Below are 26,349 nucleotides of genomic sequence, written 5' to 3' on the forward strand. Positions count from 1 at the left end.
TCCTCTTTGTCGCCCTTCCTCGCGCAGTCGCCGGATCCCACCTCGGAGGCTGTCGTGGGGGCTGGCCAGGTACACCATCGCCAGTCGGCGCGTGGCCGGTGGGCGCCGTTTCGTGGCTGGCCCCGTTGGTGCGTGCCTGCGCCATCGACCGGGTAAAGCCAGCGGATCTGCGCTTGTTGGTGACTGCTTCGCGCGGTTGGTCGCCGGATCCGCTGAAGGGGCTTCACCGCACGCTACATCGGGTCCGACCGTGCCGGCGCTGCCATCTTGGTTGGTGTCGCCACACCTCAGCCGGCTAGCATGGACAGCTGTTGCCGCTGGTCGCCATGTCCTCGGTGCTCGACGATGACGACCTCCTGCGCGAGATCCTCCTCCGCCTAGGTCTCCACACCAGCCTCCTCCGCAGCACCCTCGGCTCCAGGCGCTGGCTCCGCAACACCTCTAATGGGCCTTCCTCTGACTTTTCCGCGACCTCCACCCGCCCCGCGTCCTCGGCGCCTACCTCGACACCACTGCTGACGCCTCCCCGCACCCGCGGTTCATCCCAATCCACATGCTCCTGGAGCTCACCGTTTCACCGGATCCTTCTTTGATGCCTTCAAGGGCACCTCCGCTTCCATCCTGGACAGCCGTGGCAGCCGCATCCTCGTCCTCGGTAGCAGCAGTTCCCGCGGCGAGCAGGGTGGCGTGGTGGCGTCCTCGATAACAGCAGCGGGTGTGTGTTGTGGCGGTGGCCTTCGTGCCGCCGCAATTTTCTGTAAAGGGCAGGGTGTTGTGATGGTGATTTTTTTTCTTTTTTTCTATTCTGGAGAAGGGGAACACTGTACCGGTAGCCCCACATGTTGGCACAGTAGCTACAATGAGGTAGGTGGCCTAGGAGCACGTCGGTTCTTGGCGCATTAATATATGTTATAGATTCCTGCCCCACATTGCAAGTAAACAAAGCTTAACTCACACTACCAACAACCAAAAGAGTGCGCAGTTTGGCCTGGCTCGCCGACGTCCTCTGCCGGTGGGCACAATCTAGCCAGTATCCGCCTACACCATTTTGGATCCCTCAAGTGACTCAATCATAGGCATTCATATGGAACATGTTTAACAAACACCGAAAATGGGCGCAAGTGAAGTAGAGATCAAAGCACATGACCTTAAACAAACAATCCTAATTAACATAGCATTGCGAATGCTGAAACGCACACAACAACAAAGGAAACAAATCACCATACACATACAGGCCAAGATGAGGACACTACCATCGGTGTCGCCGGCACTATCAGTTCTTCTCCGGCTTGGTGAGCTTGCATTTGACCTTCTGGAACACGACGGCGGGCGTACCCGGTGACGCAAGCTGGAGCTTGAGTGGGCACGACACCTCGATCTTGCACTTGCCTTGATCTGCCACCAGTGTCACCGGTGTTAGGATAATATGTTGCTCAGGATTACTCAAATTCTGTTGCTATTTTTTCATTTTTGGTGGAGTCGTGACATGGTCTACTATTGCTGGTCATGCTATAGTTATGTCAGACGAGTCACGCGCGGCAAGGTGCTAGTCGAGTCTCATGCGATCGTGCACACGGGCTGCAGTTCACGCCGCACATTTAAGAGTCAAAGTAGGCATGTTTAGGAGGTCCTGTATTATAAATAAATAGTGAGAAAAGACCCAAAAAGCTGCATTGGTTTTGAGCATCACAAATCCTATCTCTGTGAGTTCATCTTCTCCAGCGTGGTCGCGTGAATTTCGTGTCAAAGTGAAAGTGTGCGTGAGTTTGCTTTTGCAGGAGTTCGACTAACAAGTGGCATCAGAGCCAGTGTTGGTCAATCCCTATATCATGTCGGGATCCTAGGCTCCAGGCATGAGGCTTTCCCAAACTCCGTAGCGACGGGGACGTCGTGGGTCTCCCTCTCCCCCTCCTCATCGAGGATGGAACCGTGATGACGGTGGCTGTGCGCTCGTGGTGCAGCGGATGGTACAAGAGGTTGTAGGCTCGACAGCGTATCCAACGCTCACTCGAATGAACTATGGCGAATGGTTGTTGATGATGAAGGTGATGCTCCAAGCTTGCGGGCTTTGGGACGCTGTCGACATCGACGTCGCCAAGGATCAAGAAGACCGGATGGCGCTTGAGGCCATTCTCCGGGCGGTCCCGCCAGAGATGATCTCCACATTGGCGACAAAGCGCACTACCAAGGAGGCTTGGGACATCCTCATGGCAATGCGTGTCGACACCGATCGTGTATGGAAGGTGAAAGCCTAGTAGCTCTGCAAGGAGTATGAAGCGATCGAATTCCATGATGGCGAGGTGGTGGAGGACTTCGCTCTGCGGCTGACCGACCTACTAAACCAACTTGTGACCCTCGACGACATCATCAACGACACAGTGGTGATCGAGAAGTACCTACGTGTGGTGCCACCGAGGTTTGTGTAGATTGCACTGTCCATAGAAACTTTGCTTGACCTGTTCACGTTGTCCATTAAGGATGTGACCGGCCGCCTAAAGGCCGTTGAAGATCGGTGCGCGCCCAACACTTCGGTGACCTCAGGAAGGAAACTCCTACTCACCAAGGAGGAGTGGGCTGCACGTGTGAAGGAGTGGTGGCAGTGGGAGGGCAACTCCAATTCGGGCAAAGGCAGCGGTCGCGGACGCCATCGTGACAAGCCTAGCTGGGAGAAGAGCGACACTAGCACACACAAAGCAAAGGGGAGATCCAATCGCGATGTTACCCGAGACAAGTGCCGTATTTGCAGGAAACTCAGCCACTGGGCAAACAAGTCCAGGCAGCAAAGCACACTGAGCAAGCTAATCTTGTGCAGGGTGAGGACGATGACAAGACAGCGTTGTTGATGGTGCAGGTGTGAGCACTCACCACTGCCACAGAACTAAGTCAGCCCGACAGACTTGAGCTTGACGAGACGCGCGCCCAAGTCAACCTTGGCTGTGAAGGCAATGGGCGAAGCGACGTGTGGTACCTCAACATGGGTGTGAGTAACCACATGAACGACGATGACGATGTGTTCGTGGAGCTCGATACTGACATCATCAGCTCTGTTAGGTTTGGTGACAGTTCTGTCGTTGGCATTCATGGGCGCGGGATGATGCTCTTCAAGTGCTAGAATAGAAAACACCGCGCCATCAAGGATGTGTACTTCATCCCGAAGCTGAAGAGCAACATCATCAGCATTGGCCAGTTCGATGAACGTGGATGCTTGGTGTTGATCGACGGGGAAGTGCTTCGGATTCACGATCGCTAGCACCAACTCCTCGCTAAGGTAACACGTGCCAAGAATCGCTTGTACATGCTCAAGCTTGACATTACACAACCAGTGTGCTTGGTGGCGCTGCATGAGGATGAGGTATGGCTCTGGCATGGTCAATTTTGGCCACTTGAACTTTGATGCACTGAAGAAGCTCACACGCCATGACATGGTGCGTAGTTTGCTAGAGATCAACCATGTTGGTGAAATCTGTGACAGCTACCTCATCGGCAAGAAATGCAGCACCTCCTTCCCAGCGAAGAGCCACCACCGCATAAAGGGTCTCCTTGACCTCGTGCACGATGACTTATGTAGCCCCATCTCTTCGGCGACCTTCGGCATACGGTGCTACTTCCTCCTCTTGGTTGATGATCATAGTTGTTTCATGTAGCTTCGCCTGTTGACTAGCAAGGCCGAGGCTCTGGCACAAATCAAGATGTTCTAGGTGCACGTTAAAGTGGAGACAGGTTAATGACTACGCATGCTATGGACTGACCGATGTGGGGAGTTCACCTTTGTCGAGTTCGGCCGGTATTGCGTTGAACAAGGGGTTGAACGCCACCTGACAGCACTGTACTCCCCCCAACAGAATGGTGTTGTGGAGCGGCGTAACCAAACCATCGTCGGCATGGCCCAAAGCTTGCTCAAGGTGAGGAAGATGCCCACAGTGTTTTGGGGAGAGGCGGTGAGCACCGCCATCTTTCTCCTCAATCGGTCACCCACAAAGAGCTTGGCTGGCATGACGCCGTTCGAAGCTTGACATGGCAGGAAGCCTGATGTCTTGTTCCTGTGTGTCTTCGGGTGTGTTTCGCATGCCAAGGTAACAAAGATGAACTTGCAGAAGCTTGAAGACCACAATGTGCTCATGGTGTTCCTTGGGTACAAGTCAAGGACCAAGGCATACAGGCTGTATGATCCACGCGTGCATCGTGTCCATGTCTCCTGTGATGTTGTGTTCAATGAGAAGACATGTTGGGATTGGGAGAAACAGGGGTAGTCGGCACCCGAGGGACTCGACAACACGTTCATCATCGAGTACGTGGAGCACCAGGGTCCTGAAGGCGTACCTACGGCTGCTGGGCATGTGGCAACACCAGCGGTAGATGTGGGAGAACTGGCGACTCTAGCAATGAGCAACACCATCGTGCCAGGACCAAAAGCACCAACACGCTTTGTCACGCCTCCACCAGATGCAACACTACACCTCAACGTCGAGCATGATGACAGGACGCTTTGGTTCCATGTCGTCGATGACTTCTTGGGCAATGTCGCACCACGTGGGCAAGCTGCACGGAATCTTGACGACCATGAACATCACATGGTGAGCGCGGAGGAGCTGACCACTTTTGCCGAGGCTGAATAGGAGCACTACTGGCATTGGGCAATGCTTGAGGAGATGCACTCGATCAAATACAACAAGACTTGGGAACTTGTCGATCCACCAATTGGGCGCAAATCGATTGGCTTGAGGTGGGTGTTTAAGGTCAAGCGGTACGAGTGAGGCGAGGTGGTGAAACACAAGGCTCATCTCATGGCAAAAGGCTACGTATAGCTCGAGGGTGTTGACTTTGAAGAAGTGTTTTCTTCGGTCGTACGGATGGAGTCTGTGTGGCTGCTGTTGGCACTGGCAGCACACAAGGGCTAGAGCGTCCACTACATGGATGTAAAGTCCGCATTCTTGAATGGGGAGCTTGCTTAAGAAGTGTACATAGCACAACCACCGGGTTTCATCGTTGATCATCAAGATTACATGGTACTCAAGTTACGCAAGGCTGTACGAGTTGCACCCGATGCCCCATGCTTGGAACACAAAGATGGATGCTAGTCTCACAGCTTTGGGGTTCAGCAATGCACCAATGGGCATGCTCTGTACACACGGTGAGGTGAACAGGGGCTATTGGTTGTCGGGGTCTACGTAGATGATTTGACTATCACAAGAACAAGCCAAGCCGACATCGACAAGTTCAAGCATGAGATGATGTCTCTGTTCCACATGAGCGACCTTGGCTTGCTCACATACTACCTCGGCATTGAGGTGAACCAGGGCGAGAATGGCATCATGCTTTGTCAAAGTGCCTATGCCCAGAAGCTGTTGGAGAATCATGTCTTGTACCAATGGAAGAAAGGCTGAAGCTATCCAAGGTAAGCACCGCACCGACCTCGGATGTGATGCACTACCAAAGCATCGTCGGTAGCCTATGCTACCTAGTGCACACGCAAACTGACATCACATTCACTATTGGTTTGTGAGAAGGAACACGGAGGATCTGCGTGAAGACCATTATGCAGGAGCCAAGCAAAAGGGAGAAGCATCAGCGTTGAAGCTAATGGGGTACAGTGATAACGACATGGTTGGGGAACTTGATGGGTGCAAAAGCACAATCATTGTGTTGTTCTTCCTCAGCCACAACCCCATCACCTGGCAATCGCAGAAACAAAATGTGGTCGCACTCTCCACATGCGAGGCGGAGTACATAGCAGCGGCAACGGTGGCCTACCAAGGAGTCTAGCTAGCTCAGCTACTTCGTGAACTCACCGGTGAAGAGCTCCACACGCTAACCCTGATGGTGGACAACAAATCCACCATAAGAACCCCATCCTCCATGACTACTGTAAGCACATCGACATTCGTTTCCGTTACATCTGTGATTATGTTGATGGGGGACTCGATCTTGAGTTTGTCAAGACTGGGCGATAGCTTGCAGACATCCTCACCAAGCCTCTCGGCCACATTCGGTTCATGGAGATCCATGCTAAGATTGGCGTGATCGAGATCAAGAAGGAGCAACATGATCAAGGGGAGTCTGTTAGGATAATTTGTTGCTCAGGCTTATTCAAGTTCTGTTGCTATTTTTTCATTTTCAATTGAGTCGTGGTACGGTCTACTATTGTCAGTCGTGCTATAGTTGTGTTAGCTGAGTCACGTGCAGCAAGGTGCCACTCGAGTCTCGTGCGGTCGTGCGCACAGGCTGCAGTTCATGCCACACGTTTAGGAGTCAAAATAGGCATGTTTAGGAGGTCATGTATTATAAATAAATAGTGAGAAAAGATATGAAAAGCTGTGGTGGTTTTGAGCAGCACAAACCTATCTCTACAAGTTCATCTTCTCTAGCGTGATCGTGTGAGTTTCGTGTCAAAGTGAAAGTGTGCGTGAGTTTTCTTTTGCAGGAGTTCGACTAACAGCCGACACTAGCAGTTCTTCTTCGGCTTGGTGAGCTTGAACTTGACCTTCTGGAACATGACAGTGGGCGTGCCGAATGACACAAGCTGGTGCTTGAGTGGGCATGACGCTTGGATCTTGCACTTGGTGTACTGCATCGTGTATCTTGTTGGCCTCCAATCCTTGCCGAGCACATATGAGCACTGCTCAGAGAACACACATGATAATTCCACGAGCACTCACAACCACACACAACCACTCCACAAGCACTCACAACCACACACGACCACTCCACAAGCACTCACAACCACACACAAGCACTCAGATGCGAGAGAGAGAGAGAGAGAGAGAGAGAGAGAGAGAGAGAGAGAGAGAGAGAGAGAGAGAGAGAGAGAGAGTTTTGCGCCGCTCAAAACCATTGGAACTTTTTAGGTTTTTCTCTTCTCTTATTTATAGACTCGACCTCCTAAAGATAGACTCCTACATGCGCACTATGCCCGCAATGATTCACAGCTTGCGTGGCATCACACGTCGCAACCATCATGGTGCTCAAGACCCGAACTCGTCGTGTCCAAGGCGTGAACTCAGCACGTCTTGGAATGACGACGCAAAAAATGCGCTACGACTCAACCAAAACATAACAAAAAAAAAAAATAGAAACTGGCAGCAACAGGTTATTTCCAGCAAACTCCCCCTAATCTTGTTGCGCCTTCTTGATCTCGATCATGCCAATTCTTGCACGAAGCTCCTGGAACTGAATGCATCTGAGTGGTTTGGTGAGGATGTCCGTGAGCTGCCGTTTGGATTCAACAAACTCGAGGTCGGTCTGTCCTCCATCGATACAATCATGAATGAAATGACAACGAGTGTCAATGTGCTTACTCTTGTTGTGGAGGACTGGATTCTTGCTGAGTGAGATGGCAGACTTGTTGTCCATCAACAATGATGGTGCCCAGAGCTTTGCACCCGTGAGCTCGTGCAACAATTAAGCGACCCAAACTCCCTGGCAAGCCACCGTAGCCGCTTCTATGTACTTTGCTTCACATGTGGAGAATGCGACCACTATTCGCTTCTATGATTGCCAGGAGATGGGATTGTGACCGAGGAGGAAGAGGGTGTCAGTCATGCTCTTGTGGCCATCAAGGTAGCCACCCATGTCACTATTGATGTACCCTGTCAGCATCAAGGATGTCAGTCATGCTCTTGTGGCCATCAAGGTAGCCATGAGTACCAGCCACATAGCAGAGGAGATGCTTGATCGCCGCACAGTGATCTTCCTATGGATCCTCTATGTATCAGCTGACATATCCCATGGTGAATGTGATGTCCAATCGTGTGTGCACCAGGTAGCGTAGACCACCGATGATGCTTCGGTAGTGCGTTGCGTCAACTAGTGGTGTTGTGCTCACCTTGGAGAGTTTCAATCGCTCCTCCATCGGTGTAAGACACGGGTTGCACACCACCATGCCGCTTCTCTCCAGGAGCTTGCTAGCATAAGTGCTCTGACAGAGCATGATGCCGCCCTCGCCCTGACTCACCTCAATGTCGAGGTAGTAGGTGAGCAGGCCAAGGTCACTCATGCGGAACATTGATGTCATCTCGTGCTTGAACTTGTTAATGTCACCATGGCTTGGCCCAGTGATGATCAAATCATAAACATAGACATCGACGACTAGCAGACCTGGTCCAGCGCGGCGCATGTATAGAGCGTGCTCACCGGTGCACTTGATGAAACCCAGTTTGGCGAGGCTTGTGTCTAGCTTGGTGTTCCTGGCACGGGATGCCTGGCGCAGCCCGTATAGAGCCTTACACAGCTGCAACACCTTGTGGTCTTAATGCTCGATGACGAAACCCGATGGCTGCTGCACGTAGACTTCTTCGGCAAGTTCCCCGTTCAGGAACGCAGACTTCACATCCATGTGGTGGACGGACTAGTCCTCGTGCGCCACCAATGCTAGCACTATGCACACCGATTCTATCCGTGCGACATGCGCGAACACTTCTTCAAAGTCAACGCCCTCACGCTGAACATAGCCTTTCGTTATGAGTCGTGCCTTGTCCTTCACTAGTTCGCTGTTCTCGTAGCACTGGACCTTGAACAACCACTTCAACCCGATTGTCTGGCATCCAATCAGTTGGTTGATGAGCTCCCATGTCTCGTTGTCCTTGATCGACCGCATCTCCTCCAGCATCACGCAGCGCCAGCATGGCTCACGCTCAGCCTCGATGAAAGTGGTTAGCTCCTCTGCACTCACCAAGTGCAGCTCGTGCTCATCGAGTTCTCGAGCCACCTGCCCATGTGCCATGGCATCGCCTTGTTGGGGAACTGGTAGGCTATGCTAGCCTAAAACAAAACTTTTCTACCGCAATCACCCAGGAAACCATACTAGTAGGAGATCATTGATTGTTACCACTTGACGCGCAGTGCAACATAAGAAGAGTTGGAGTAGGCCGATCCAACGTCATGCGCATCAAACTCCTTGAACAACTTCTTGATCAGATCCGCGACTAGCCCCGCGTAGGTGGTCGATCATGCTCAACCAACTCTGAGCAAGTGGTCGTGCTCCTCGATAAGCTCCTGATCAGGTCTATCGCGTCCTCGACCAGTTCTGAGTGGTCGTGTCATGTGATCTGATCAGATCCCCGAGTGGTCGTGTTGTGCTCCACGACCAGATGAGCAGGTCTGTCGACTAGTGCATTTCGGTCGGCGACCAGTCCCGAACATGTCGCGATCAAATCACCGAGAAGATCAGTTCTACAATAGCAGCAGTGCCTCTACGGTATCCACATGTATCGGGCAGAAACACTGAGCGCTGATGTGCTAGCACCTCACACGCGGCTAGGGTTTTAGGAGATCGTGTGGAAATCTGCGGCTAGGGTTTTTAAGTGGCTCAACCTCTCCATGCCCCACCCCATGTCTCTCCTTATATAGTGCTCATTAATGGGCTCCTACATTGGAAGCCCTTTAGGACTCAAACATCTCATGGATCACAATCCAATCAAACCCATGTACGAATCCAATTCACATGTTTTGTTCCAACCCATTAAATGTGTGACTCGTTAGGTTCATGTACAAATGGCTATGACTCAGAAACCCTTTCTAAACTGATATCAATGGCGATCCCTAGTAGGACATATTGACTCTCGTGTATACACAAAAGATTATATCGACTGAACCTTAATATAGACATGCACCGACCCTTCACCTCATGATACCAGTCAAGCTCAAGGCGAGATACATGCCACCCTTGTGATAGCTCGACCATTCACTCGATCAAGTAGTGGATTCATCATGATTAACTCTTTAATTATATTGGCATGATCATGCACTTTCTCAATCCAACTACCTTGAGGGGCCTAGAGATATCTCTCCTTTTATCAAGGAGGGACAAATTTCATCTTGATTGCTCACACCTCACGACATGTTTCATGCCCAAACCCAAAAACCACCTTTATGACTACTCAGTTACGAAATAGCGTTTGGCAGCCCCAAAGTATGTTACTACACATTCTGGGAATCAATTACGATCGATCTCAGATCTAAGGATCATGCAGGTATACCATTTGAGATAACAACTGATGACACATCATAATAACAATCCCAGCAGTATCTCAAAGTGGGTCTGTCCAACATTATGTTCTCCAACATAAATGTCCACATTATTGATCTGATATCTCTCTATACCTATGATCCATGAAACATGATCATCAATTAATACATGTGCTGGTCTTATGTATCATCACAATGATATACGACTAGGGATCGACTAAGAATAACATCATGATATAAACAAAGAGTTTTATGAACAAGTCACATACTTCCCAATCAAAGTAAATGATAGTCATTCTTGGAATAACATATTATTAAGAAGTACATGAACATAGACATGTGATACAATCATCTCTATGAATGCCTATAGGGCATATCACCTTCACGCCCAAGATGTCCTCGATGGTGTGGAAATGGAGCACCCCGTCATCATGCTCGGCGTTGAGGTACTGGGATGCATCAGCTGGTGCCATGGCGAAGCAAGTCGATGCTAGTTGCCCTGTTGTCGCAGCAAGTGGACTTATCATTGGAGCATCTGGCACCATCTCCTATCTCTGGTACTCTGTGTACTCGACGGTGAAATTGTTGTCGAGACCCGTGGTCGTCGGCTCATCTATCATCTCCCAGTCCTAGCACCCCTTCTCGTCGAAGACCACGTCACAGGAGATGTGAATGCGGCGTGTGCGTGGGTTGAACAACATGTAGGCCTTGGTCCCCAGCTTGTACCTAAGAAATATGATTGGAACACTGTGATCATCAACCTTTTGCAGGTTTAGCTTAGTTACCGTGACGTGCACCACACAACCAAACATGCGTAGGAATGAGATGTCGGGCTTCCTCATGTGCCAAGCTTTGAATGGTGTCATGCTGTTAAGAATCTTGGTCGGCGATCGGTTGAGGAGGAAGACCGTGGTGGTCACCACCTCTCCCCAAAATGTCACTGACATCTTCTTCACTTTAAGTAGACTGTGTGCAATCCCGATGATGGTCTGGTTGCAATGTTCCATAACACCATTTTGTTGTGGGGAGTATGGTGTTGTGAGGTGGAGCTAGATTCCCTGCTTGGCGCAGTACTGCTCGAACTCAACCGAGGTGAACTCACCACCCCGATCGGTCCTCAGCACATGCTATCGCCTCCTGATCTCTGTCTCAATGCACGTCTGAAACTCCTTGATCGCTGTGGCCACCTCGTCCTTGCTGGTCAGCAAATTTAGCTACATGTAGCAGTTGTGGTCATCCACCAGCAACAGGAAGTAGCGCCGACCGCCGTGTGTCACCGAAGTGATGGGCCCACACAGATCACCATGCACGAGGTCCAGAAGATCCTCAGCATGGTAGTTGTCATCCAGTGAGAACACAACACATCATTGCTTGCTGGCGATACAGCTATTGTAGAACTCGCCGACATGGTCGATCGCTGGCAGACCACGCACCATCTTGTGGCACACTGACTTCTTTAGCGCATCGAAGTGCAGATGTTCAAAATGGGCATGCTAGAGCCACGCCTCATCATCGTGTCGTATGGCCAAGCACACTAGCTGTGTGATGTTCAATTTGATCATATACAGTAGGTGATGTTGATGATAGAGCTGTCCGTAACCAATGCTGAGATGTTGCTCTTTAGCTTAGGGATGAAGTAAATGTCTGTGATGGCACGATATTTGCCGTTTTGGCACTTGAACAACAATGTGCCACGATCGCGGATGTCGATGATAGAGTTGTCCTCGAACTTGACCAAGCCGACGATGCTGGTGTCAAGCTCCGTGAACACGTCGCCGGTTCTGATCATGTGATTGCTAGCGCTAGTGTCCAGATACCACACGTCGCTTCGAACCTCACCTTCGTAGCCAAGGTTCACCTACACGCGTGTCTCGTTGAGCTTGACGCACCCGGGGTGGGCCAGCTCCGTCGTGTTGGTGAGGGCACACACCTGCGCCATCAGCAAGGCTGGCTCGTCATAGTCACCCTACGCGAGGTGAGCTTCTCGTTGCGCTTTGGCTGCCAGTAGTCCTTGGCCCAATGACCAAGTTTGCCGCAATTGTGGCACTTTGTCGTTGCTCTTGCTTGCCGTCACAATCGTTAGAGTCGCCCTTCTTCTGGCTTCGCTTGCTGTGGCGGCGCCCGTAGCCACCACCCTTGACAGAGTAGGAGGAGCCCTCACCTAGCTACCGATCTTTTAGCTGTGCCATCCACTTTGCCTCTATGAACAGTAGTTGTCTACTCGCATTTGTCAGAGTGGCTGGCGCACAATGGTCCTTGATGGCCTTCAGACGACCGATCACCTTCTAGATGGACAATGTTGACAGATCAAGTAAGGTCTCAATGGACAGGGCGATCTGCGCAAACCTAGGGGCACCACACACAGGTACTTCTCGATCACCGCTTTGTCACCGAGAGTTGTAAGCTAGTTTACTAGCCCGATCAGCCGCAGAGCAAAGTCCTCCACAGCCTCGCCATCGCGGAATTCGATCGCCTCATACTCCTTGTGGAGCTGTTGGGCTTTCGCCTTTCGTACACGATCGGTGCTGACATGCATCGCCTTGAGGCTGTCCCAAGCTTCCTTGGCAGTGCACTTTATCACCAATGTGGAGATAGTCTCTGACGGGACCACTTGGATAATGGCCTCGAGCGTCAGCCGGTCTTCTTACTCCTCGGCAGCACCGATGTTGATGGCATCCCATAGCCCGCAAGCTTGGAGCAACACCTTCATCATCAGCGACTAGTCACCGTAGTTCGTTCGACTGAGTGTTGGATACGCCGCCGAGCCTCCAACCTCTCGTACTGTCTGCTGCACTACGAGCACACGACCAACATCGTCACGGTTCCGTCCTCGGCATGGAGGGGGAGAGGGAGACCCGCGATGTTCCCATCGTGGTGGAGTTCGAGAAAGTTTCGAGCCTTCCGGAGCCCATGATTCTGACATGGCATAGGAGTGGGCTACACTAGGCTCTGATACAACTTATTGGCCTCCAATCCTTGCCAAGCACACACGAGCACTACTTGAAGATCACACACGAACACTCCACGAGCACTCACGACCACATACGAGCATTCATGACAACACACGAGCACTCAGATGCAAGAGAGAGTTTTGCGCCACTCAAAACCATCGCGACTTTTCAGGTTTTTCTCTTCTCTTATTTATAGACTCAACCTCCTAAACATAGACTCCTACCAACGCACTATGCCCATCATGATCCGTAGCTTGTGTAGCATCACACGTCACAACCATCGTGGCACGCAGGACTCGAACTCGTCGTGTCCCTGGAGTGACCTCAACACATCTCAGAACCACGATGCAAAAAACACGCTACGACTCAACCAAAACATAACAGAGAAAATAGAAACTGGCAGCAACAAGTTATTTCCAACATACCTCACCTCGCCGGTCACCTCCATCTCTACCTGGAACGCCCCTGTCGCGTTCTCCTTCCGGTACTTGGCCTCGTCAGCATTCCCAAGTGCCGCGTAGTTGCCGTTGGAGTTGGTGGCGAGGTGGTACACTCGGGTCTTCCATGCTGGGTGCTTATCGCCCTTGTCGGCGAGTTGCACGCGGTTGAACATCTGGTCGTCGAACTTGTACATGGCGTCTAGCGACCTGGTGTTCTTGAGGCTCATGGCCTAGTTCGAGTTGTTGATGGTCAGCGTCACCGAGAGGTTGTAGGCCAGCACCATCACCGAGGTGGTCACCATCTCGAACTGGGTCAGCGAGGTGTCCACGACGGTGATGTCGATATGGCGGACGAAGCCGTAGGCGGCGAGGAGGAGGACGGAGAGGACCACACCCGCGATGATGCCGATGCAGGCTGGGCAGTACTTCCACTCGTCCCACTTGTAGCAGCACTCGTCCAAACAGTCGTCGAGCTTCCCCATTGCCAGCTCGCGTCACGGTGCGGCTGGATGTTCCTGGTACTTGATCTGGGTGCTGAGGAGGCAGGGGAGGTAGTTCTTGTAATATTGTTGGGTCTATGGAAGCGTTGACTTGACGATGGGAGCGGTCAAGACCCTGTGGTAGTGAAGGCTATTTATACCAAGTTACCAACCATGCCTTCTGTCATGACAGTCGGCTGTCCAATGCCCAATTTGATTCAATCGGATTCGCTGGATGCAAAGTTTCTCCTTTTTTATTTTTCATTTTGAAGTGTAGGGGCAAAATATTGAGGTGACAGCGCAAAAGCAAATGCCAACCAAAGCCCACATTTGAGAGCAAAACGAGCACAGAAATGACCCCAAAATTGCATTTGCACAAACATTCCCCTTCCATCAACCAGCATAGATACTTTCAGTTAGAACTGGGATATAGGCTGTGCCATTTCTGGGCCGTCCACAACATATATTTTGGTACGGCTCAAAGCATGGTACGGTATGAAATATTTTGAGTCAGATCGATATGGCACAAACACAAGGGCTATGTTGTGCTTAGGACCTTGACATGGTAGGCGTGCCGGTACGACACGATGGTTTGGGCTGTGTATGTGCCTGCACGATACGATGGTTTGGACCGTGCATGTGCTTGCACGACACGATGTTTTGGACCGTGCATGTGCCGGCACAACACGAAAAGAGTACGACACAATCTGTATGACTATTTTTTCACGCTTATCCTTTAATCTCTGATACAAAGCGTGAGACACTAAAAAAGATATATGAGCATGAGACACAATTGTGAAATACTAAGAAATAAATATGTAAGCATTGTCAGGTGATATAGAGCATACGTAAGCATAAGAGACATAAGTGTGAAATGGTAAAAAATAAATATGAAAACATTATCAGACCATATGGAACAGAATCATGTCTATACCGGTACGACGCGACGACAACATAACCGAGTTTGGATCTTTCTGAATTGACTGTACCGATACGAAACAACACGACAAATCAATCATACTTAATAAATATGACACGACATGGTATGAGACACGACATGACAAGCCGTATCGGCACGGCACAAGTCCCAACACTACAGACACCTATCCGGCGATGCAATTCGGCAAATTCGCCAATAGCTAAGAGAAATTACTAGACAATTAATAAAAAAACTAACAAATCAATCCGTCCGAATCGCCAGCGAGCTGGTGAGCTAGCAGTTCTTGTCGGGCTTGGCGAGCTTGCACTTGACCCTCTGGAATACGACGCCCGGCGTCCCCGGTGGGGCGAGCTGCAGTTTCAGCGGGCAGGTCGCGGCCAGCTTGCACTTGGTGAGGTGCGCCTGGTACCTCACCTCGCCGGCGAGCGCCACCTCCACCTGGAACGTCCCCGTCGCGTTCTCCCTCGCGAACTCGGCGACGCCGGCGTTCCCCAGCGCCACGTACGCGCCGTCCGCGCCGGAGGCGAGGTGGTACACCCGGGTCTTCCCGGCGGGGTGTACGTCCCCCTCGTCGGCGAGCCTGACGCGGTCGAACCGCTGGCCGTCGAAGCTGTAGTCGGCCTCCAGCGGCGCAGTGTTCTTGATGCTCATGGCCCAGTTCCGGTTGCGGACGGTGAGCGTGAGCGAGAGGTTGTAGGCGAACGCGGTGACGGGGGAGGTCGCCAGGGCGAACCTGGTCAGGGAGGCATCCTCGACGGCGACGTCCACGTGGCGGATGAATCCGTAGGCGGCGAGGAGGACGGCGAAGAGAACGGCGCCGGCGAGGACGGCGAGGCAGATCCCGCAGTAGAATATGTTTTCGCGCGTGTCGTAGGGGATGCAGGGGCAGCACGAGTCGCAGAAGGCGTCGTAGCAGCCGCAGCCGCACTCGTCGCAGCAGCACATGGCTGAGCCAATCTTGGGGTTGGAGGAAGAGGACTAATGGCTGCCGAGTCTTGTTGAATGGGGAATCGAAGGAGCGGGGGCTCTCTGCCCATCTTCTTCGTCTATTTTCGTTATTGGAGGAATAAAAAAAACTTTTTTTTTCTGTCTCTTCCTGCCCCTCTGCAGTAGCGTGGTTGCTCTGATTTTTTTCCCCCGAAGAACTGGCTGCTCCGATTTGTGGCCATTTTCCCAATCTCACCTGCTGCCTGCGTTTGGTGGATGGTCGTTATGTGCAGAAGGTTCCTTTTTTTTTTTTTGTCCGTGTGGGTGTTCGAATAAATCGATAGGCTTGGAAGATGACGGTGGACTGGAGGCCTGGCTTCAGGTTCTAACACCATGCCCAATGCACCATGCCCAATGTTTCCTTTCGGGTCAAGATTCTTTTCACGACGGATTTTCGTTTTCTTCAGCGTTCTAACAGTTTTCCTTCACGATTCTCGTCACGAAGAGATTCTCAGATCATTCCCTTCAGGACGGGAATCTCTCTCATTTCCCTTCGCAATTCCCCTCAAAGGGATGCTGTTGGAAATGAGAGAAAATAAAGAGAATGGAAACGGGGAAGGGAATCAGGAAGAGAATGAAATAAGAGTATTACTGAGCAGTACGTAAGAAAGTATGGAAGGCGACGGGATAAAAACAGGCGGTTTTGGGTCTTTTTTATTTATAGTTTTGGGAAGGCAACTGTATGTCCGCAATTTTGGGCCAGTCACCCAGCCAGCACTGGTCTAGCCCTTTGGGAAATAGGGAATGGTCAAATGGGTGTGCCGTTGCCTGTGTGCGACTGTGAAGCTATGTCCTACCTACTGTGGTTTGTCCACAATCCATCGTCTAGACTCCAGCGGCTCCCCACTTCGGCACTCCCGATTCCCCAGTCACCTTAGCGCCTGCCAAGGGCCTAGCTCCGTGCCTTCGGCTAACACGGTGACGCCCTGATCGGCGACCGCCTCCCACTCCTACCACGCGGAGGCGCCGAGCACGCGATGACGGCTAATGCGACCCCACTTCTAGCGGCTAGCGCAGGTGCCAGGTGGTGCTCCCACTGTCCCATAGGGCGAGGCGGTTAGGCGGTGACGGTGTGGAAGGTGGAACCTCGAGTAGCCGCCAGCCGAAGGCTTGAGGCCTTGAATCAGGCGAGGCAAGGTTCCACAAGGAGAGGCGGTGACGCACTGACACGGTACAACTACAAGTCTACAAGACTACAACCGCTTTTGTCTTCTCGCGATACAAGGTCTAAAACTCTGAACTCTTAAGGTCAATCAGACAATCACTCAATCTAATATGAACATCAAGGATTTGTAGAATTTAAAACATGCCCATGACCTCCCATGGCCCAAATAGATTCCACTAATTGTCTAATTGAGAGTAGGGATGCCAGAGTTAAATGAGTATCAATGTATCAGTGATCAATCAGATTGAGATGTTTAGCACTTTAGCTGTTAGGTTGGAGTAAATGACCTTATCTTTCTAGCTATTGCGCACTGCCACAGTGCCACGCTAATTTCCAATCTTGGTACATGATATAATGGGCAAGATAATTTTATTTGAGTTGTGGGTATTCGATCAAATGGATTAAATGCATGAGTCAAAGCTAAACTAATTTAGTTACGACATATTTTGTTTCTATTGGTGTATGTAACACCCTGATTTTTAGATTTCTCAAATTTTTAAATTTTTTCAAGATTATTGAATAGCTTCAACAGTAGTATATGTTTAAAACTTATTTTCTTAATCAATTAATCAAATAGGTTATTATTTTGTGTGCATTGCATGCTGAGTTTTGTTAGAAGCCAGGTAAATGCATTAGAGTTTTTTTTTTCTTTTCTTTCTTTTTGGTGTTTTGAGTGAAAAAGATTTTGAAAAGGTTTTTACAAAACTCAGTAATGAATAAGTTAAGTATCTTAATGGTTCGAATTCAAAGTCTTTGAATTCATCATCTATTCAATCCTTGATCATACCTGATCATTCTCTAGTTCAATTCAAATCTTATCTAAATTCTTGTTTAAAGTCAATCTCTTCTCTTTCTCAAATTCTACCTAAATCCAAATTCAAATTCCTTATCTAGTCCTATTCTTGTTCAACCTCATATTTTTCGTTTCTCTTAAATTCACTCCGAACACAATTCAAATTCAAACCCTATTCAAATTTCTCTGCAAAAGTTTCTTTTCTAAACCCTATATATACCTAAAGTATTTTTAGGCTCAATCTTACTCAAGTCCAAACCCTTAGCCAAGTCTTCTAGATGGCCCAACAAAGGATCCACGAAATCTGTAAATTTTCGCGGTGTCCTGGACAACCTCATCTTCTCATGACATTTCGGAGTTCAAAACGGCCTCAAATGAAAATCTTGACAATACCAAATTTGTACGTCTCGTCGAGAGCTTTGATTTGAAGCTATGGAAGTCCTCTTTTGGATAATAGAGCTAAGAGTTATGGCCCCCGAAATCAGTGCTGCGCACAGAAGTCCGAGTTCAAACAGTTTATATTGTGGCGCATTTTTGGAAATCAAGATGGAGTTTTCAGAAGTTCCAATGACTACCAAAGTTGTAGATCTTTTCGAGTAATACAATTTAGAATCAAGAAACGTCCAATTTGTAGTCCGGACGACGGAGATATCATCCTCGGAATACAGAGCTGCGAAAAAGGAATCGTAACCGACTCAAACTCGAATCCGATTCGTGTTCGGTTTGGACTCCACCCCATCCAAACGCCCCTAGCCCTATATATATGAGTTGCACATCCTCTCCTACCCCTATTCCATGCCCACAAGCCCTAGAAGTCGCTGCTTCCCTGTTCGTACGTCGCCGGAGCGCCGCCGTTCGCCAGAGCCGCCGCCGCCGTCGCCCGTGATGTGCTACGTCGTCTACTCCGTGAATCCTCCTTCTTCCACCATCAAAGCAAGGTGAGGACCCATTCTTCTCCTCCCTTACTACTGTTTTAGCATCATATTAAGTCCCTAGCTAAGCTCTAGCCCCGGCCAAAGCCCGATCTACGCCGCCACGGTCGTCGCCGTCGCGGACAGCCGCGAGACAGCCGCGCTGTAGCTGATTGTCATCGATGTTCCTGACCGACCAGTGGTCAAATCACCAAGCCCTTTCACCGGTGCATGTCCCATGATGTTCCCCATGCCCTCACCAAACAGGTCAGCCAGTAGATTAGCCAAACTATCAAAATCAAGGTCGACATACCCGCTGTCCGGTTTCTGGACGTGTTCTGCACGCGCACCGGATTTGCATTCGCGTCCCCCGTCAATCCGAAAGCCGTATGGATGCACCAACCGCGTTAGGGCGTGTCCCATAGAGTCTTCTACGTTACCCAAGGAGCCCATCCCTTTTTGTGCAGCGACACGACCAGGACGCCATTGCCAACCACAGCATGTCGCAGCCATCAACTGTTTCATCTGTGCTGATCGTTCTTCCTCTCAGTGGATGATCTGCCAAAACCCATGCCATAGCATTGTGTTCCCGGGTTATATGAACATCTTTGTTCAAACGGTTTCATAAATTTCATAGCCAATCTCCTGGAACGCGAGTGTCTTCGTTCCAGCATTTGTTCGCGGTCACCACCAAACCTAGAAGCAGTCATCGCTGTTTTGCCGCTATCTCGGATGACCCCTTCCAAAACCAACCATACCGCTGAGTTAGTCTTTCCACGTTCTACACCATGCTCCCCTCGTTTCACTAAAACACAACGAAAGTCGACATTGATGTTTGTGGCCACATGCCCGATCGCCATCTCCGATGAAACCCGAACCGCCACCGCTACATAGAGTGACTAGTAGTATACTTAACCTAGAAGCGTAACCTTCAGTCTTTTTGATCCATCATAGTTGGTTGATACTAGATCTCAGTGTATCCCTTCTTTAATCCAAGATGTTACTTGCATAGCATGCCAAGTCAGCGCCACATCATTCTCCTTAGCTTAGTCAGTGAAGTCTAGTCCGCCCTACACTTCTTGAATCTTGCGCAATAATGTTGTCAAGCCTGACACAGTGATTATGCAATAAAGCCTTTCCCATAGGAAGATAGTTCCGGAAAATCAGCATTTTCTTTTCAGTCTAATCCATCTCCCGAAAGCTGTTCTCTTTTCATCTTAATTCTGATTTAGGCGATTCTTGCATCTAAACGTTTCTAAAATCATTCCTATCCAATCATAGTGTTTTTAAAGTGATTTAATGATGTTTGGTATGTTGTTCTTAGTGTTTGCTTTGTGTTGTTTGTCGGTAGTTCTCGCGATTAGTCGATAACGTTCCGGAGCAGTTCGAGGGACTTCAAGACCAAGATTTCGACAACACTGAGCAGCATTGGGAAAAAGGCAAGTGTCCTTGATCATATTGAACCTATATTTTTAAATATTTTGTTTTACAAAATTGCATGCAGTGTCAATATGATGGGTAGTCACCTATATTAGGGTTTTCCCTAGATTTTCCCTTATCGTCCCTTGAAACCTAGATGGTTTATGGTTAGGTGTCCTTTGTGGGTAGATTGCTTAGCCATGCTTTTGGGATATTGGGAAGTGTCATAATTTTGACTAATGAACATATGCAGTAATGATGGTTAATATGATGATGTTTTAGCAACATGGAATCCTTAGGTCTTGAGCATAGGGATGTTGGTGATAGTTGTCATGGTTATGACGTTGGATTAGTGTTTGCTCAAGTGACCTAAGTAAGGACCGGTTCGTGGAGCGACAACCCAAGAAGTAACGTACCAACCACGAGGTTGATATGGGTAAGGCATGACATACTGATTAGAGTCTATCCAGTGTGTGTTGCGTCAGCACAAAAGGGGGCTTCTGGGTAGGAGCTTTGCTTGCGTAAAGCCTGGCGGTGAAACCTAGTGGGCAGACACATACTGGATTAGTCTCTGGTTAGTGGAAAGTGTCATACAATGATTCTTGGCGGCACACCACTGGCGTGTGTTAAGTGTTTCGCGAACACGGCAACTTGGAATTCACCGACTCGTTGGGAAAGCTAGACAACCTCTGCAGAGTGTAAAACTGTTATAACAGCCGTGCTCACGGATATGAGAGACTTGGATCCTCACATGATTAGTGGGTTGTGGTTATGGTTCTGGTACAGGGAGTACTAGATGGTTGTGGTTATGGTTCTGGTATAGGGAGTACTAGATAGTTTTGGTTATAGTACAGGGAGTACTAGAAGGTTGTGGTGTGCAAGATGGGGAGCCTTGTATGCTGGATGCTAAACTGTTTGGGTTACATTCACTTAATAATTGCTTAATACTTTTGAGTCCAAATATTATTTCATTACTCGCATTTACGCAAATATACCTTGTGTTAGCCTATTCTTGGTATAAGCCTGCATATCATTACTTTCCCCAACTTACTGAGTACTCTATGTGCTCACACTTGCTATTTTCCCTATACCATGCGACATGTGTGCTGCTGCTCAGTGAGTGAAGATGTTGAAGACTATCAAGGTGAGGTTGTTACGTTCTAGGCGCGTGTCTCCCGGTCAGTTACCTGCGGTGTTGTTGGGCACCAGTGCTTCTGTTCCGCTGCAGATATCTTCATAGAAGACAATATATGTCAATTGCTGTAAGAGTTTAACATTATTTAATAAAAGTATTGCTTTTGTTACTTCACCTGTGACGTCCTTATGTGTGTTGAACATCCTGGGCACACATAAGCCGCATCTGGTTTTGGCCGTTAAAACCGGGTGTGACAGTGTACCGCCTTATTGAGTTAGCAATGGTGCTACCAGTTGCAACAACATCTGTTGCAAGAGTCTTTTATGACCATGAATATCATCAAGACTAATTTGCGCAACATGATGTGCGACGACTGGCTCAATGACTTGATGTTGTGTTATATTGAGCGGGATATATTTAGAGGACTGGATCCTATTGCTATTAAGAACTGGTTTCAAGCCATGAAAACCAGAAAATAAATTTTCCTAAGCCTTCTAGACATAATTAGTGGTTTCATAAGTTTCTTGATTTCTTTTTTCATATATCTTTTATGATTAATATGATCATCTCATCATGCCACCACTAATCCACCACTAATCTCATCATACCTTTTCTTATTTTGCAGGTTCTTATTTTTTTTGGTTGTATTTTATTGGGGAATTAAGATGCTTACTTCATTATTGAGGATTTGAGGTATTATTCTCTAAGACTCCACAATAGCTCCTATTTCATCTTGGATCCACCACCGAGCTCATCCCATTGATCAGGACTTGCAGCCACTTGGTGCCTAAGGCGAGCTGGCTAGCGTGGCGGCACTTCGGTGGGGAGAGGAGCTAGGGCGGCTGTGATTCGGTGTACGAGTCAGGTGGTGGTGCGTCGGGCTGAGGAGGAGGGGTCACGGGCGCATCGAGGAGGAGTTGAGCTCAGCGGCACATCCTCTTGTGGTTTAGATGGCGGTACAAGGGGAGAAGCATTGGCATGATTTTATATACCTCCTTTAGCAACCACCCGAATAGCCATGAACCTATTCATGGCATTCGAGCTGAGTTGAGTAAATCATAGAGGCTTTCGGTCGTAAAATACGACATATCAAGCCATAGACCTGTACATAGGAAATGATCAAGATTCAATTGATGATCCAAAAGGCAAACATCATTGGCAGTATCTAGAATGGCAAACTGCATCTAGTTCCAGATCGACGCTATGCCATGAGTTCTCGAGGTATTATGGAGTAAACCTCTTTTCTTCCCTTGGGGTGTTGGGGATCTTGTCATTCTACTCTTATATGATTATGCTCTATTAATTAATATAATTACTTGGTCTATGCAATGTGTGCTTTCTTCTCGTATGTTAGATCTTCGTACATCTTTGTGAGATAGATGTAAACATGGTATTTAGATCTATTCCTGCCGACAACATCATTATGCTGCACTAGTAGATGAAGAGATATTAACCTACCATGTGACTGGTGCTTATGTGAAAATCGACACCTACAGTGTAACTGTTGAGTAGTTTATCATAATATCTTATTATGATCTTTGCATGCAAGTGAACCTTATGCCTGAGGGAAGATCGCTCTTAGTCTCTGTTTGCATCCTTAATCCATTTTTGTGTGTTCCAAACTTAGTAAAAACAATCTCACTAAACAATGATCTCATTAGTAGTAGAAGGACAGTAGCTAAATAAGTGATGCAGTTGTTCTTTGTGTTCAATAACCCTAGAATACTCTGGGTGAAAGGCTATAATTGACCTGTGCCCTTGCCGTATTTATATTGTGCGCGTATGTTGGGGTAAATGCCCCAGCCGACAGGCATTACTAGGGAGTCGCCATTTGGTGCTACTCCGGAGCCCTAAGGCTCTGGGCTCCCATAGAGAAACAACCTCCGGAGGTTGTAAGAGCTCATCAGGCTGCTCCTTCTCTAGGCAGGGGAGGCAGCTAGCCTCTGGAGGAAATATTAGCAAAGAAAGGTCACCCATGCAGTCATTTGATACGAAGTGACCTGCAGTTAATGCCGATGCAAGTGAGAGCCACCTGATATTCCAGTGCAAGTGGGGACCATCCTGACACCCGGGATAGTGCGATGCCATGCTGCAATTGACAATCGGCTCAGCATCGCACCCTTACGGTTGCTTGCACCACTGTATTTGTCATAATAGATAATATCTTCTTGGTAGGGGTAAAAGTATTTTTACCAGGACTCGGGTTGTGTAAGTTCGACTGGTCCTAGGTCCCTGCAGTATGGCGGTAACTTGTACCATTATCTCTGTAAAGGCATAGTTATACGTTTACACCCCGAATGGCACTATAAATACAGACCCCTAGCCACCAGACCAGAGGACCAATCTTTTGACGATCAATACATATTGCTTTCCTTCCTCTCTACTTCTTCTCCAAAATTGAGCCATTCGTGTGAGTGTGCTCTCGTCGTACTTGTTCATGGAAGACATTTTCTTCCACCAACAACGCGCCATCCATGGGGGTTTGAACATAGAAGTACAAAGAGAGGTAGGACACCACAAAAGACCACCAAGGTGCTAGTCCTAGCGGCCGTTACCATCACCACAGCCATGAAGAAATATGCATGGCAACTGCGACCAAGCACACTATGTGCCGCCGCTAGCTTCACAGCTAGGCCCTCCAGCCAACGATGACCCAATAGCTTGTGTTGGCATGGAGGTCCAGGCCAGCATAGGGGCCTTCAACAGTGGCACGGCGAAGACCTCGCCGCACCTCGGGAGGTTACGGCCGACACTACTGCCACACAGGCTGCTCTCAATGGTTCTGGGCACTCTAATCCAAGGGTATTCATGCCTGGGCCCAACTTCGAGGCATCTCTTCTGACAACACTTGAGATACCTTTGCTAAACCCACATCTTCGGAGAGTCTGGTTGCCCAGCATCCTCCTCGACCCCCTTCGGCAAAAGTAGATTCCAAGGGGGCCTAGGACTTTGGGGTGTGCAGACCCCGCCAACTCCATCAACATAGCAATCGTGATGTTAACCGCTTTAAAAAAGCTCCTAGTCCATCCTGGTCGAGAAGGCATAGTCAAGACTACTTCGGCTCCTAGAGCTAGTTCGCCCGATAGCCTCATCGGCTTCCCTGGATGGAAAAGGGCTCCAGTGTGCACAGCCCTTGCTAAAGCCCTCGACGTCGACCACATGTTTTGGTACCACCAGAAGTGTACGGGTGTATCCTGCACAGGCCTGGACGTGGACACAATACAAACGACTATCGGACCCTCATAACTTTCTAGGAGGAGTACCTTGAAAGGCAGGCAAGACACATGGCAAGGGAGGAAGCGAGTGACGGGCGACACAAGGGTCATAAGAATAGAGTGGGCCCTGGGGTAGGTCTCTGGGCCTCCGACCTTTCTTTGCCACTGCCAACTCTGTCACCGACGATACCCCAGTGACGAGGGCTAAGCCGCCCTGACAGCCCTGACCCTAATGAAGCCCAATAGGTTGCAGACATGAGGGGGTCTCGCCTTAGGCTCTGAACGATCGGAGCTCTCGACAGGTCTCCTCTGTCGGGCTCAGTATGGGTAGGTTCAACTAGGGGAAAAGGATGTTGGGCCCTGGCAAGAAGGCCCCAGGTGCTCTGAAGGTCCGCAAGACCAAAACTCTCCAGCGGATGACTCAGGCCGGATGGGCCAACCCTTCCCCCACCTCCGAACTATGAGGGCTCCCGGGCCTCCGACCTTGCGGCGGAGACCTTATTTTGGAAAAGGTACGCCTATGACACCTAGCAATAGTTTGCCTAGCCAATATCTAGTCTAGCTGCTGTAAGTCTTTACAACAAATAGCTACCAGGTAGAAACAATAGAGCTCAAGTTATATCTCTTTCAACAGTAGATAGTAAAACTTAATTCATATTCCTATTCACAATAGATAGCAAAACTTAAGTTACATCTTAGTTTGGCATGTGATGAGAATAGCCGTCCGACCTAGTCATCACTTGTGCTGCAGCTAGCCTTTCACTGATAATAGTAGACTGATAAATTTAAGCTATATCTCTGTTTAAATAGTAGGTATCAAAACTTAGTTTAAGTTATGCCTTCGCTCAAATAATACAAAGCAATGACAGCCTACACACTTGCAGGCGCATCATGCCTAGGTCAGCTGGAAGGCATTGCATAGCCTCAGTAGTGTAGATGCCATGCACCAGAGGGACATCCTCGGCAGTGGAGATACGACGCACCTGACGGACATCCTTGATGGCGGACACACCCACGCCCCTGTAGGCATAGCATGCCTAGGTCACCTGGAACGCATCGAGCCTAGGTCACCTGGAAGGCATTGCATAGCCTTGGTAGGCAATTGTCACGGCTAAGAGTTTCTAAAACATGTAATTAAGTGCTAATGGGTATCATTAGCATCATTTGTTTTGTTTTGAGCAGTGTAGACATGCGATGTGAATTAAACTGAATTTGGTTAAACCAGGTTTACTTGATGCGTTGTAAAGCATCTCCCAAAACTTCTATGGAACATAGGGCTGGTGACAATTTTAGAAATTAGTAGATGCCAGGAGGAGAATATAAATGAATTTTCCCAAATTTTTGGGGATTATTTTAAAGGCATAAAAATCAACACAAGTTAGAAAAGCTTGCCTCTTTGGAGTATTTTCATTTGAAATTGGTGCAAGCTTTTTGGGTCAATCAAGGTAAAATGAATTATTCATGATTTATAGAAGCCAACAAAATTTGTTCCACGAATTTTAGACCACAGTAAGACCTCCACTTTGATAACCAAAGTGGTGAAGATATTTCTTTGCCGGTTACTGTTCATGCAGGACCCACTCGTCATCCTCCCTCCTCACCCAGCCGCGCTGCTTCCAGAGGGCGGCATCGGCTTTGTTGACTTCCACGGCCGGCAAACCCAACACGCCATCGAGTCACCGGCCGAGCCTTCGAGTGGAAGCATCATCGGCCTTACCCCCCCTGGACGCTCTCTCGTGGTTTCTCTCCTCTCTCTCCCTCCCTTGCTCTCCCTGTCGCCCAGCACACCACAGAGCAGAACAGCATTGCACCGCGCCACCGGCCAAATCCGACGTGCCACCGGCAAGCTCCCTCGAGCTCGAGCCGCGAGAAGCGCTAAGGAGGATCGTCGAAGCCTCTCCAACTAATTCCCGCGCGAATCCCCTCCCCTCTCGGTCGGATTTGGCGAGCT

The 26,349-nt window shown here is 49.2% G+C and overlaps 1 protein-coding gene and 1 pseudogene across 1 annotated transcript; both read right to left on the reverse strand.

The window, feature by feature from the left end:
- Nucleotides 1-1,273: 1,273 nt before the first annotated feature.
- On the reverse strand, nucleotides 1,274-13,836 carry LOC133886330 (uncharacterized; annotated as a pseudogene).
- A 1,069-nt stretch (nucleotides 13,837-14,905) lies between these two features.
- LOC133886134 (uncharacterized) lies at nucleotides 14,906-15,962 on the reverse strand. The gene has a single exon (XM_062325865.1). It carries the CDS (start codon nucleotides 15,716-15,718, stop codon nucleotides 15,047-15,049), a length of 672 nt encoding a protein of 223 aa, XP_062181849.1. The 5' UTR covers nucleotides 15,719-15,962; the 3' UTR covers nucleotides 14,906-15,046.
- Nucleotides 15,963-26,349: the final 10,387 nt, after the last annotated feature.

Source organism: Phragmites australis, chromosome 12 (genome assembly GCF_958298935.1).
Source record: "Phragmites australis chromosome 12, lpPhrAust1.1, whole genome shotgun sequence".
In the NCBI taxonomy this organism is placed as follows: domain Eukaryota; kingdom Viridiplantae; phylum Streptophyta; class Magnoliopsida; order Poales; family Poaceae; genus Phragmites; species Phragmites australis.